The 15,758-nt window shown below is 38.6% G+C and overlaps 1 protein-coding gene across 1 annotated transcript; it reads left to right on the forward strand.

The window, feature by feature from the left end:
- The first annotated feature begins 1,901 nt into the window (after nt 1-1,901).
- sf3b5 (splicing factor 3b, subunit 5) lies at nt 1,902-3,151 on the forward strand. Its single transcript, XM_054600428.1, has 2 exons — nt 1,902-2,033; nt 2,544-3,151. The coding sequence occupies exon 2, from the start codon at nt 2,572-2,574 to the stop codon at nt 2,830-2,832; it is 261 nt and encodes an 86-aa protein (XP_054456403.1). The 5' UTR covers nt 1,902-2,033; nt 2,544-2,571; the 3' UTR covers nt 2,833-3,151.
- Nucleotides 3,152-15,758: the final 12,607 nt, after the last annotated feature.

The following is a 15,758-nucleotide window of genomic DNA, read 5'->3' on the forward strand; positions in this document are numbered from 1 at the left end:
CTTGAATGCCTAGCTTTCAGCATGTCACTGGAAATTTACCTCTGATTTGATTGTTATACCTTATTTTGCTTTTAATAGCGATCCATTATCACGGCAAACTTTGTTTGATTCTTTCTGGATTTGTAGTTATTTCTATTCATCGCTGACTGGACACATAAAAAACGAGAAACAGTGCCGCCACCAACATCTATGAACAACCCCTTTCCCACATGCACAATAACTTGTAAATGCTCAGGCTAATTTCCTCCTTGTGAGAAAAGAAGCAAGAGTCAATTTCCCATGTACATATTGCCACAACGAGATCTAGAAAGAAAAATCTGTAAATCTTTTGCCATGGCTCTAGTGGGAACAAAAGCAGCAAAATGTTACAATGTTTGAATGTATGATGGGTTTGTGTATCAGATCTTGTTAAGGTAGTGTGACCCAGTGGATGTTATCCGGTGGATGTTATCTGCTGAGGACAGCACTAACGCTAGCTATTACTGGGACTATTGCATTTTTGTTCCTCTTGACCTCCCTCCACTGCTGTTTCTAATGAGGAACAACAACAAAAAAATAGCAACATACGAATAACAAAAACATTTTTAATAAAATAATGAAATAAAAAGAACCTGTGCTAGGGTAATTTTCCAAAGTGCTCCCATCGAGGGACTGAGTTGGGAATTAGCTTTGACTATAATAAAAAAACATAGCAGACAACCTTAACGAAAATGTGCATCTTTCTTGTCTTTAAAACTTTCAACTCCTTAAGTACTCTGTAGGTAAAATGTGCCCAAAATAAAAACACCAATAGAAATGTTATAATATAGTATAAATTCAACTAGAAAATAAAATCCCATAAGCCACAGCTTTGTGTTTATTGCTACATGTTAAACCAAGATGAACATGATTAACATTATACCAGCTAAAAAAATCTACATTTAAGTATAGTAACATTTAAGTAATAGTATGTCATGATTTGGTTGTTCATTCATTCTGTCTCGTCATTAGTTTATTCTTGTCCTCCAGTCTCCTGCCAATATAATCACCTCAACTAATTGTCTCCTTTTCATTTTTCATTTAAGACTCTTGCACATCTACTTTTGCCTCCTGAGTCGTGCATTTGGGTTCTTTTGTGCTTTTTGTACAGGCTACAGACTACAAACTATTGACTCTTAAGGCCTCTACACACTTGGGGGGGGTGGGCGTCTTTTTTCTATCCAATTAATTCCAACATCAACACATTTAGCTGCACGGTGGTGTAGTGGTTAGCACTGTCGCCTCACAGCAAGAGGGGCCCGGGTTCAATTCCCGGGCTAGACAACCTTCTGTGTGGAGTTTGCATGTTCTCCCCGTGTCAGCGTGGGTTCTCTCCGGGTTCTCCGGCTTCCTCCCAAAGACATGCAGCTTAGGTTAATTGATGACTCTGAAATTGCCCGTAGGTGTGAATGTGAGCGTGAGTGGTTGTTTGTCTCTATATGTCTGCCCTGTGATAGGCTGGCGACCTGTCCAGGGTGTACCCTGCCTTCGCCCATTGACAGCTGAAATCGGCTCCAGCACCCCTGCGACCCTTAACTGGATAAGCGGTTATGGAAGATGGATGGATCAATGAATGAATGAATACTTTACCACAGAAAAAGAAAATGCTGCAAAAAACAGACATAAGGATTTTAAAACAAGGTTGATTTTTCTTAGCTTTGCCTAGTAAAGGCATCAACCAACCAAGCAGCAAGTTCTGCTTTAAACAAGTTAATTACCAAAAGAAAACTAAATAGCCAAGAATTTGACAATTTGTATGTTGTACTACATTTCGGGGAGAAATTGACGTTGTAATAGAAACAGAAAAGCAGCATTTCTTGTGTGTCAGCCTGAGGGACATTTTAAAAGGAATTGAGAAGAGGAACTAAATAGCTACAGGCTTGTTTCTACCCGGTCCTTTGTAAACGGACAACCAACCGGAAGTCAACGTTTCTTTGCATTGCGACGATCTGCGGACGCACAGAAAGAGTATTTACATCTTCAGCCTTCGCTCTAAACTCTTCACATTTGATCGAGTGAGTCTATATTGCATTTGAAAGCTATATGATCACATATAGAAACACATATTTAGCCAAAAGAGCAGGTTTTTAGTGACGGGTATTCAGCTAGCATTAGCTAACTCCACGTTAGCCAGAAAGCCATAGAAAACAACGTTAGCATGCTAACCGCTTCTTAGCGAAGCAGAGAGCAGCTTTATGTTTATGTTTATGGTTGTATTTATTATTATTATTGTTTATGTTTAAGTATACAATGACTAACATGAGCCAGATATGTAACTTAAGCCTTTTAAACTAAATAGTTATTAAGCTGCTTACAGGTCTAAAACTCAATCATTTTGCCTCAAAATAATAATAATAATAATAATAATGGATTTTATTTATATAGCACACTTTAAAATACAATTAAATCTCAAGGTGCTGTACAGGGTAAAACAATCACAATAATCAAATATAATAATAATAATAAAAAATAAAATAAATAAATGAACTTGTATACTGATATTGCATCTGATTTGTTTTGTCTAGAGCCTCTGGGACCCTAATCTCAGCGAGAATGACGGACAGATACAACATCCACAGTCAACTGGAGCATCTTCAGTCCAAGTACATCGGTACAGGACACGCAGACACCAGCAAGTGGGAATGGCTGGTCAACCAGCACAGAGACTCTTACTGCTCCTACATGGGACACTTTGACCTGCTCAACTACTTCTCCGTTGCAGAGAACGAGAGCAAAGCCAGAGTCCGCTTCAACCTGATGGAGAAGATGCTTCAACCTTGTGGACCACCAGCAGACAAACCCGATGATGCCTGAACATTACTGGAGTGAGCTGTGGATGTTTTTTTTACTGGAAGTTTTTGCAGGGTTTTTTTTTTTAGTGTTTCGTTGGACACGCTTCTTGATTTACTGCTGCATTGTTGTTGTTTTTTGCCCTGCAGCTGTTCGGGGAAATTTACTACAAAGGTTAAAGAAAGGAGAGTGAGAAGGACTTCAAGATGTAACCATTTCTTAGAAGTGATCATGGAAAACACAGTGCTGTACTATCATCTGTCAAGTATCTGTATTAACTGATGGAGCTGTGTTCTTGGTTGAAATTTCTGTTTTGATTTGATTAAAATTCATGTGATACCGTTCAAAATAAGGTCATTTCTCATCACAAAGTCAGTACTCAGGCTACATACAGATAAGGGACAACAAACAATGATGTAGTGCTGCGTTGGGCCACCAACAGCAAACAGCTTTACTGCTCCTTGGTTCAGATTCTCAAAATCCCTGTCATGCAGTAGAAGGGATAAACACCATTCTTCCAATAGATCTTCCCTCATTTGGTATTTTTATGATGGTGGTATAGCATGCAAATCTTTCATAGGTGATCAGTTGGGTTAGAATTATCGCTGCAAAGACCATGAAATGCTATTCACGTATTCATACTCATTAACGTCAATGTTTCCCACTTATTCAAGTGTTTCCTTTAATTCACTATCAAACTGTAAATTTCATTAGTGCCATTAAGGGAACAAATAAGGTGAATTCGATGGTACACAATATATTTAATTTTATTTTTGTTCCATCCCACAGAAGGAAAGAAAAAGGTTAAAGGAAAAAAGGATATATATATATATATATATATATATATATATATATATATATATATATAGGAGGACCGGCTTCAACGCAAGCATTAAAATGGTAAAAGAAAAAAAACATTTGGTCACAATTAACAATTGAGATACGATTAAATATATAGTGTCCATGAAAAAAAAGGGCTATTAAAGACATAATGTGCAGGGTACGCAAAATGAATTCAAAATAGGGCTTAAAAGGCTCATTGTCTGGCACTGTAGAAATTCTTTTTTGATACATGCACATAAATTAAGTTACATTTTTGCATTGACATCTATATTTTACAACAAATATAAACTGCAGGCTAGATCATTAAAAACCTCCAATACGGGTAAAGCTTATCAGCTGCATGTGCATATACTGCTCTGAGGTATGTTTCAGCAGTGACTTTCATTTGTTTGGCCTTGCAGATTCAACAAACTGTTGTCCACCTACACAGTCTCTCGCACATGCACCACATTTAGCGCGCACACACACACACACACACACTCAAACATGTACCCAATCATCCACCCACGCATTTGAGTGCACACAAATCAGCATGGCATGACTTATCCACACATCCTGACCACGCTGTGTCTCTTTATGTCTGATTACCGAGTAAAGTTATACATTGCTACGTGTTAAACATATACAGTCTATTTTATGGAGAACGGTTTATCCCTCGAGTCAATAAAAAAAAATCAAAGTAGATCATTTCAAGAGATGGCTGATTTTCACATATGATCTTTGTGGTCGATGAAGCTTCTAATTACCTCGACTGGTTCTTTTCATTTGCATACCTGAAAAGCAAGCGATAGCAATTAGATTTGAAAGTGCAAATTAATTTCTCACGCAGCTGCACCGGTTTAGAAGCTGCCATGAAACACAGCTCATTGCAGACATTAAGGAAATTATTCCAGTGTGGAATTTGAATCAGTGCCTTTGACCAGGAGTGTCAGTTTAATATGCCACCAGTCATGAGAGAATTATTTCATAATGCAAATCACCGCAGGGTGGTTGATGTGGAGTGGATGTTTGAAGTTTGCAGTCGGTACACGGCTTTTGTTTGGGCTGAAGTGGGCAGCAGGTGAACGGAGATGTGTGACTGGAAACGAGCAGCAGGCGCCGAGGGTTCAACGTGGTGACATCAGGTGAAACATCAAAGCACGCTGCCAGCCGAATTCACACACAAACACACACACTTGGTGGGAGAGGATGCTTGGCGTGACTCATTGTTGGATTGAGAGACATGTCAGTGGGTGCCAAGGAAGGTCTTGTGTTGCACATCACGTCTGTGTGTGTGTGTGTGTGTGTGTGTGTGTGTGTGTGTGTGTGTGTGTGTGTGTGTGTGTGTGTGTGTGTGTGTTGGAGGGTTACTTAGTGGGGTAAGTCCTTGCCATCTGTCCTCACTGTGAGAATCGTGAAGACGGCGTTGCCAAGTCAGGCGCGAAAGCAGCGTGAGGTCTGTCGGTGTGCCGTCAAACTAACACACACACACACACACACACACACACACACACACACACACGAGCATACACACTAATAAAACACATGACATGCATGACTAGTTCTCTCTGAGCACATAAATAGATGTCTGCTCCACAGTTCCCAGCTACATTAGTGGAGATGGACTTTTTAACGGGAATAAGGCTCGCAGGTGGGTGTACTTTGATTATAGACTCTTCATTACCCACGTTGTAGGTGAAGCACTCTGAGAGAGAGACCTCCTCTGCACAGATTTGTTTTTGTATTTACGATGTTTTCTCTAAAGAAGACAGTGAAAATGTTGTTTTAATATACTGAGAAAATCAATGGCAGATGGGAGAAATTATTAAATATCATGATCAGGATGACTTCTAAATCTCCAATATTCACCCTGGGAAAGGTTTAATCATCAAACAAATTAATTTAGTGTGGTGAAATAATACTGTGCCAGCATCTAAAATGTTCTATAAAGTGTTTTCATACAGCAAAGGGAGAGAACGGTGTAAACAGCATGAGACCATTAGCAATGTCTAGAAATACTGTGTCCTGTCTGCCAACAAACACAAACACACTCTAAAGACTTTTACAGTTCGAGGACTCTGATAATACACATCTAATATTTTCAAGAACTGGAACACATATGAGGAGAGGTAAAAAAAAGGTATTACATACTGTTGAGTGGAAAACAAGAGAGACTTCTACACCGGATTCATCTTAAAACAAATGTGACATTTATTGAAGGATAACAGGGTATATCGCCCAGCAGTTGTACGTGCACGGGCCTAGCAGTACTGAGAAGTTCAGCAACTAAAAGGCGCTTAAACAGAGTGCGCATCATGTTATATAGACTTTTATGAGTTGAATATGATAGGTCCCTAAAAAGGAAGGCGGCTCTTGGTTTAGACTTTTCTAAGGGCCAGTTAGTGAAACTGGGTTTCTGTGATCTGGTTTCTCTGCAGCATGAGCTCATCCTTCTTTATGTGTCTCTGTTCCTTTTCCATCGTACGGCCAGGCACTAGAACGCCCTGACCGGAGTATTTGACCTTCAAAGAGAACTCATAACATTTACCGCAATGTGCACAGTGATAGTGTGATGTGAAAGCATGAACAAAATATACTGTGCTCGATATTTGTATGTGTGCATTTATACATATGAATGTAATATTTACATGACAATACCCACTAAGGCTCCAAAGATGAAGGATAGACTCTGATAGGATAGTGAAGGATATACTTTTTAATTTCATACCACCTGCTTTTGAGGGAGTTAATCTAAATCTAAATCACAAAAAAATCGAACTCAAAGAAAAGAACAGCAGCTGTGCAATATTATATTCTGAGACCAAACTGGAACCAGAATGTGGCTTAACACACAAAATGTTCTTCCTTGTAAATTTCTCACTTAGTGCTTGCAGGGCAATGAGCCAAATACAGAATTAAGATTGGTAATGAATCACTTTCTGCATAAAAAGCCCATAACTCTGTGTTACACCCTGTAATATAGGATCACACTGGTGGAATATGTCACCATTTGAGCCACATTTCCTGCATTTTGTACAGTCATTCATGGTCCACAGAGGATGAATCCTAGTAGTAATCACCTCACTTTTCCCTCCGGCGATAGCGTGAGGTTCACATTTGTGGGTATGAATGAAATAACTCAAAAATGTGTTATCTATTGTCATTCAATTTGGCACAGACATTACATTTTTAGTTAATAATCATTTGTATATGGAGAACTTTTTCCTCCCACACACTGTTTTACTAATTTTCAGAGGTATTCAAGCTGAAACCTACAGAGAGATGAAGTTCAGCTCCACTTAAAGCTTTTTATTTTTTTTGCTGATGAGCATCTCACTGGTACTGAGGTGAGTAAGCAGAGGCCTGCTTAAACATGTCACAGCTCAACACCCACTGCATCGATCTACTCTCACATGGCAGTTTATTATCACCTCACCTCTGTGGCCTCTCAGGACCCTGCGATGCCCTGTTAGTGAAGCAATTAACTGTATACTGTGAATCTTTAAAAGCTATAATCAGAGTGGAAACGGCAGTGACATCGTTGCATGTTTGTGTTTTTAAATGGTGCCTAATAGAGTGAGTATTAGCTCCCTATAACCCCATCGCCCTCTCTGTGTTCACACTGATGTGAGCGTCTCGCTTGGCTCTCTGATTACACAGGACCTCAGCCAGGCTCTTAAAAAGGTCCAGGAAAGCACATTCACCCTCGTCAAATATGAATGCACCCACAATCCAATTATCTTTGCCCTTCTCTACCGCCTTCCTGTTTTGTCCGTCGATCTGCTTTAACCCTCCTTCTCCATAATTCTCCTCCACTCTCATCTTCTTGACTGCTCACGCCTCCTCCCCTTCAAACCGCATCTCTTCCACCTTTTCCTTCCTCTTTCATCTCTCCATCTCTACTGCTCAGATTGGCTCACCAGTGGAGTGGAAACATCCAAGATAAAACACACAAGTAATGACTCTTCAGCGCGTGAATATTTGTCTGTGAAGAATGCTGGAGAGCGTGCCTGGCATCGTTTTCCCATAATAAATGCAAACAGCAGGGGAATAATGGCCTTCAGGAGAGGAAAGCGAATGTATGCTGGGTCTTTATGATGAAATATTTTATATCTCGTCTGAGCAGCTGTTTTGTGCAATGACAAATTGAAATAAAGGCTTTTGAAATAAATGTTGTCTCCCTCACTTCTTACGGGAACAATGACCATTTCATGACATTTTTTTCTGAGCAAATACAATTAAAAGCTGGCTAAGTTTAAGATTTGTTGTGTGTAAAAGAACTTTAAAGTTTAAGATAAAGGTGAGGATTTACAGAGTGGATGTGCTGAGGTGAGATAAGTGTGTGTGTGAGAGACCAGGAGGTTTATGATCACTGCGGTCCAGGGGGGCATCTTTCCAGCATAAGCACCAGCTGCTGCAGTTATCCGGCTCTCCTAACTGTCCTGCTTTGCTCTATAAAACCGATTATCACCACTCTCTATCGTGCAAGGGAGCAGCCAAGTGGACAAGAAGCTGTACATAATTTTCCTGTCACTGAGGTCAAGCTGTTGCACATATGTTTTGTAAAAAATCAATTCCAAAGCCAAAGTTATCAGAGAAGGCCCTTAAAGTTGGAGGTGGTTCACACCTCTGGCTGTCTCTCATTTCCTACTATCTCTCTGTCTCTGCAATCTAAAATTCTGACTCTCCTCATCCCTTGTCTCCTTCACTCTCCAGCTTTAATTTCCTTACCCTCTTCTTCAGAATCAACTCATTACAGCCACGTCATCTTTAAAAAAGCAGGCTCGTACTCTGGATGAGGCTGAATGGAATACATAGGGCTGGTACTTAGTTACTTTAATGGTCGTTCACATAAATAACCACCCATATAAACCCAAACACACACTCGTTCTAAGATTCAGAGATGCTGGCAACACATGCATTAAGATGCCATGCACTCTGAGACCACACAATATATTTGGCAGAATGTGCTTGTAATGGCTCGGCAGAGTGAAGCGGTTTGACTCTCAGTCCTCTTTGTCACATTGTGTTTTCAAATTGGTGGCTGAAGATGCATTCATATATCCCTGTTTGGGGAAAAGCTTTTAGAGTAACTGGAACCGTCTAATTTTGCATTTACATTACATTACATTACATTACAGTCATTTAGCAGACGCTTTTATCCAAAGCGACTTACAGGAAGTGTATTCAACATAGGTATTCAAGAGAACTACTAGTCACCAGAAGTCATAAGTGCATCTCCTTTCTTAAACAAGCATCTCAAAGCATAAACCAGAGCAAAAGTATAGTGCAGAGGCAAGTTACTACGAAAACAATAATTGCAACAGACTAATCCGAATATAGTAAGTGCTACAAACTACTACGAATAGGATAAGTGCAGTAAACAAATACAAATTCAATAAGTGCAGCGAACTGATACGAATACAGTAAGTGCAACAACTAATACGAATGCAATAAGTGCTACGAGGAAGGCTCAGGGTAGTACTTCTTGAAGAGGTGAGTTTTCAGCCTGCGCCGAAAGATGGGCAGCGACTCTGCTGTCCTGACGTCAGTGGGGAGTTCATTCCACCACTGAGGGGCCAGGACAGAAAGAAGCTGTGACCGGGTGGATCGGCCGCAGGGACCTCTGAGCGACGGGGAAACCAATCGCCCCGAGGCAGCAGAGCGAAGTGGTCGGGCGGGGGTGTAGGGCTTGACCAAGGCCTGGAGATAGGAAGGAGCTGTTCCTTTCACATTTGTCAAATGAAACTGATTTGTATTGCGACATGCAAAAGAGTTCCTTGTACTTGGTTTTATTTGTAGGCAATTGAGAACAACAAAAGTGTGAAAAGACCAGAAGAGAAATACTAACAGACTACCAAATTTGTCAGTGTTGATGCTCTTATTTTAACACACACATCAAATCCACATCAATGTGGATTTGACAAAAAAGAGAGAAAGACTAGACATCATCAACACAAGTGTCTGCGGCTGCTCTGTGAGACCATAAGCTCAATGCTAACATACGCTCACAATGAATATGCCAACATCCCGATTTTTAGCCGATTCAAAATGTTTATAATCATAGCTTCATGCTAACATTTGCTTATTTGCACTTGACACAAAGCACAGCTGAGGCTGATGGGAATGTCATTAGCTTTACAGCTATTTAGCCATAAATCAAGCAATTGAATAAAAAAATGTATGTGATGGTGGATGTTTTCACAATCCATTATGAGGGGGCATGAATGTCCAAATTTCATAGCAATGCATCTAATAGTTATTGAGACATCTCACTCAAAACTACAAATGTGGATGCTGTGACGGCACAGGAGGAAAGTTCAGAGGATTTATACAAAATCTCATGGAAATCCATCCAACAGTAGTTAAGATATTTCAGTCTGGATCAAAGCGGTGGACTGACTGACAGACCCTTGTCCCCCTGAGCTCGATATTGGGTGCTTGGCTAGTTAAAAAACATATGTGTCATCTCACTTCTAGCAGATTAGTTTGTCCTTATGTAACCCAGAATCACAGTGAGAGCCAAAAAGCACAGCAAGGTTCAATCCATATTTCTTCAGAGAGTCATTACGCTGTCATCCTCGACAATTATTCAAATCCAGGGCACGCGGAGGGTGATGAGCCGAGCTGCGTTAAAGGCTTTCTTCATTTAATAAAAAAATAATATCCTTGAAAGGCTTAATTGGCACTAATTGCCACAAGTAAAATTTCCTAGACAGGTTGTAAATCTCTCTCATTGCCGTCCTCGTGACATCAGTGGAAATAAAATGAAAAAATTGGTGCAGCTTTTAATTATTTCAGGAGATTAAAAAAGTAATGTCATGTATTTAAAAAGAAAACCTTACCGAAACTAAGTATCTATCCATTTTATGTCTCTGAATAATGATTGAGGAAATGTGGCCTCAAGGTGGGAATCAGCCTCCTATAACCATCTCTGAGGAATGCAGCCTTAGGCATTTGTAAATGTTTAATCTGGATCTATAAAAACAAATCACAATACTCACGACTCTACCAGTTTTCATCCATTTATTTATACATTCCTTTTTAATATGTTCGAGCCAATTTCTACTTAGGTTATCAAAGTAATACTGATCATATGGCGTGAAAAAACAAAGTGACAATATTTAGGTTTTCACATAATTCTTTATATACAAAAACAATATACACAGTTTGGATGTAACAGTAGCTGTTTTGGGGGATATATGACATCATCCAATGACTTCAAAGATCAATAAAAAAAAAAAAAGATTTATGCTTTTCAATGACTTTCAATACATTTAAAGCTCCAGGGCCTATATTGTGACTGACAACCAGCAAATCACGATACCTTACTGTGAATTTCATATGATCAAGAAAATAGTATATGTTGAGGAATAAAGGCTTTAGGGTCAATAGCAGCAGCAGTCTGATTATGGCTCTTTGACTTTAATTGGAGGGGAGGGGGAGGGTTGATTTGTGGAAGTGATAAAGGAAGCCTCGAGCACCACTACAACAGCAGACATCCTAAAACGTAAACATTTTCATTTTAATGGTGGAAGCCTCCAGAGCCGCAAATTAACAGCAGTCACAAGGAAAAACAAGTGTCAAAGTGTCTGTGAATGCTTTAAACCAACCAACCTACATTTTTTGAGTTTAAAAAATAAATAAATATAATGGCAGGAATTGTATGTTTAATATATCAACGATATAAAGAAATGATGGTTGTGTTATTATTTAACTTTTCTTCGGATCTAAGAAGGTTTATTGTGGTATATTTCACAGTTCCATACCAGATGAGATGAAACAGACTGCAGCCATGAAGGTTTTTACAAGACTCGCTCCTTGTGATTAATACTGACTGGTTATAACTTAACACCTAGAACTAGTTCTGGACTACAATATGGATGTATGCATCAGTGTTGCAGGGGAAAAAAACAGACATAGATGTGATGACAGTCCAGACCAGGACTCCCCTGTGAAGTAGTTTCAGTATTAGAAAGTCAGCTGTGTAATAAAATAGATAACAAGCTCTAAATCTGGATTTACACAAAGCGTGTAATCTCATTAGGTAACACTTTTATTTTCCCGACTCTATTTCTTTATAAGCACTTCATAAAAGGTTTGAAACGCACTACCTATAATGTAGTTCTCAGCAAATATAAAGACATTCTTAAGTGTTTATTAATGGACTTTGTCACCAATTATAACATCTACGATTTAGCATCCATAATTGTTGTATAAACAGATAAAGAATGATTAATAGCACAGTATTTAATGACTGTGTAAATGTGAGCTATTCGCACACATTTGAAATAATTCAGACGATTAAAACAATTTATAAATGTATTCAAAACTTGTCATCAAGTCAACTAAACACCATTATATACGATAACGAATAGGTTATATTCATTTACATATTATCAACGGCATGGCAAACATTGACTTATTTACAAATTCAGCAGTAAAGGAGTAAAATCGTCATTTATTTGGAGTCTCGTTTGAGCCCAACTGGCAAAGATAAATATAATATTAATTCTCTTTAAGCTCTGTTTTTGGTCTCTATCAACTCCTGAAGGAAATATCAGTGTCTTTTTAGCTGCTAAATGGCCCACTGCATCCACCAGCTAGCCACTTACTGTGTCTGACTGCTGTTTGTTACTGATCAGGTAGTTTTTTTTTTGAAAACAGCAATCTTTTTTGGCAGAAATGATGCCATGAGAGCGGTGAGAGTGAGCCAAAACAGTAAAGTTGTGGACCGGAGAGTTAAACAACGAGCTTAACTCACTAAAAAAGCTCCATAAAGCAGAGGGGAGCTGCAGATTCAGCGGATAATATTATGTAGGTTCATAATTACGAGCTACCCCTTCCACTAAATATTGGTTACAGCTGCTTTAAATGTCTTTTTATCTGCTTACACCTACATAAACATTTACTCATCAAGTATATGCTGCTTATAAATGCTAAATAGGCTCGGGTAAAATAAATGGTACCGGTAATGCTTTAGAGATTAACTTGTCTTTGCAAGCTGAATATTTATGTTTACTCAGCTAGATGGGATCAAAGCTGTTCCACCTACACTTTATATTTGTGTATCTGAAGTTACAGTCTTTGATGCATTATGTTCACCTTTATAGAAGCTCATTTTACACTATGTGCAATCAATCAGAATCCTGTTTACTTACTTATAAAATGCATCTGGATTATATACTGTGCCTGAACCAAATTTAATTTCAAGTCACATCCTGTTTGTTTTTTATAGTTTGTGCAAGGTGACCTATAGTCATCTGAAGAAATAAATCAAAAGGGAAGTCCAGAAAGGATTATAAATTGCTTTTAAACGGAGTCTCCATCCATGAAAAACTCCTGCATTGCAGCAGCGGACTTCAGTTAAAGTGAAGGTGGAACAGTATATAAATTAAAATATCATTATCATTATCTTCCCGTATATTGGCTTGTCCTTGGTCTGTTTAGGGATCATGTAGATTTGGTTAAGACTTGGCAGTTATTCAACATACTGTTCTCAATACGCTGCCTAGAAACAGCACTTACACATGTTCTGAACTGTTCATTTCTTTCTTATTGTCTGGGGAAAATTTAAAAAATCAAGAGTTTAAAACATTCACATCAAAGTTCTATTGTATTATATTGGTAGTAAAATGGATTTCAATGTATGCACATGCTCGATATACATGTCTGTGTACAAAATAATCAATATATATTATATATATATATATATATATATATATATATATATATATATATATATATATATATTATATATATATATATATATATATATATATTATATATAGCAACATAGACATTGACGTGAATGAATACTGTTGGTTCTTTTCCACCTCTGTACATCATTTCATGTTACAAACTCATTCACATTCAGAAGCAGAAAGAATAAATCTATCCTTTTCAGTTCTTATTTGTAAGAATGACAAGTGTTGTGGAGGTTGGAGGTCTATTATGTGAACACAAGCCTTTTGACGTCAGCAAGCTCAAAATGTCAACCACTTTTCAGCCAACATCTCAAATATGTTGGGAAGAAAAAGATGTTTATTTTAGGGGGATTCTTATAAGAAAATCTGGGCCATGTTTTGTTTTCATTCTTTCCCAGCTTATTATATATAGTTGAGAGCAAGTTATAAGGTCAGCTTCTCGGTCTGCAGATCTTTCCTTCCACATTTCTCCTCTGACTTTTCTTTTCTTTTTCAGCTAAACATTCTGGCATTCACACAAAAACAAAGTATTATTAATCGGTGCCCTTTACATTTGCATTAACATACATCTTGAGTATTTGAGCACTTCAAAGAAGAAAATCTATAAATGCACCGAAGGTAAACAGTAGAGATCCATAAAACCAAACAACCTCAGCCACGTTGCTAACAAATCATAAATCCAAAGTCTAAACATATTTCCAAGGAATGCATTGTGCTGCTTCATAACCTCGCTTTTGTCTGCTTAGATTACTATAACACATTTCAATAAATTAGTTTTGCTTAACATTTGATATTGAAGGAATAGTTCAACATTTTGGGATATACTCTCATTCATATTCCGGCCAGTAGTTAGATACCACTCTCATATCTGTGCGCTTCTTATGAAGCTACAACCAGCAGGTGATTAGCTTAGCTTAGCATAAAGACTGGAAACAGAGGGAAACAGCTAGCCTAGCTCTGTTCAAATGACACAAACAGCACCTATTAATGATATAACATTATACATTATATAATATGTATAATGTGTACAAAAAAGAAATGTGAAGACTCAGGCTAGCTGTGTCCCTCTGCCCCCAGTGTTAATGCTAAGCTAAGCTAAGCTAGGCTTATAGCCTGCTGTGGTATTCACCGAACACTCAGCAAAAAAAGTGTAAGGTGAGAAGGTGTTATTGTGTACCTTCCAAAAAGTTGAACGGTGTCTTTAAATGAGAAATCAAACTGTGCGTTGATATAAACAGATCCATACCACAAGGTGCATTTTAAGGCAAGATGTAAAAGGACCACTTGTCAGAAAATCACTCTGGCATATCTATGATGGGCCGGCAGATCAAATTGCAAAAGCAAATTAAAGGAAATGGAAAAAAAGAAGTACTTCTCTACTTCTTCGAGAGAATTGTTGATTGCTTCAGTGGGGAAACTCTCAGTGCCTGTTCACCATTTATGAAACCGACACAAAAAAAATCACTTTCAAATAAGAAGACCAACATACAAATACTTGCTTTTTCTTTGGCACCAAATAAGAGCTTCAGCCAAAAGCCTAAAATGAAAAACTGAAGTCAAAGCCTGAAAAGTAGATCATCTAAACAGCAAGTCCAGCACTTTGTGAACAAAGGTTTGCACTTAATAACTCAACAGAAGATACACTACATGATGGTACATGATCATCATGTATCATCAGGAGTGCCGAGGGACAACAATTGTCTAGAAATTTCTATTGCACTTCACTGTTAAGAGCCTCAGGTGCCCACCGATCCGGGGGCTTTATCAGTAATAAATACAACACTTGCAGATTATTCCTCATCTACATTCACGTCTTCCTCCTCACAGACTATAACTCTAATGATATAATGCCCTCTAGTGGCAATATACTTTAAATATGTCTAGAACTGAACTGCAGTATTTCAAATCCGACTCCTAGAGGCACATGGGCGCTCAACACTCTGCCCCTCCTCCCCTTCTGATCACATGACATAGGCACTGACACAAACACGCAGCCATCCAATCACTGCCATTTCCTGTTCTAGGGGGATGCCCATATATGGACATTTGGCAGTTTATAACAAGCATACCTTGGCCAGTACACAAACTCATAAGCACAGCTGAGCCACATTCACTATACTAAGAGGGTAATTTTGCCCATTTTCTTTCCTCCGTGTAGTCTCTCTATGATCAAAACATCAAATAAACAAAAGATAATACAAACCAGCAGGTTCTGGCCATCTACAATAAATAATCTACTCAGAGCGCTATACACATCACTGGTCTGACTATAGATATGTGCAAATGTTTCACTGGTGTCCATAGATGGCCAAGGCCTTAAGACACACCTGTTACTGTCACTATAGACAGAAGTGCATATCATCAGTTGCAAGAGGATCCCAAAGCAAAGTGGACTGAGCTGTGTACTGAGGGTCTGGAGGG

This window comes from Anoplopoma fimbria, chromosome 6 (genome assembly GCF_027596085.1).
Source record: "Anoplopoma fimbria isolate UVic2021 breed Golden Eagle Sablefish chromosome 6, Afim_UVic_2022, whole genome shotgun sequence".
In the NCBI taxonomy this organism is placed as follows: domain Eukaryota; kingdom Metazoa; phylum Chordata; class Actinopteri; order Perciformes; family Anoplopomatidae; genus Anoplopoma; species Anoplopoma fimbria.

Bases quoted from the DNA above. Each gene is read 5' to 3' on its own strand.
- sf3b5 (XM_054600428.1), top strand. From the start codon at position 2,572: ATGACGGACAGATACAACATCCACAGTCAACTGGAGCATCTTCAGTCC.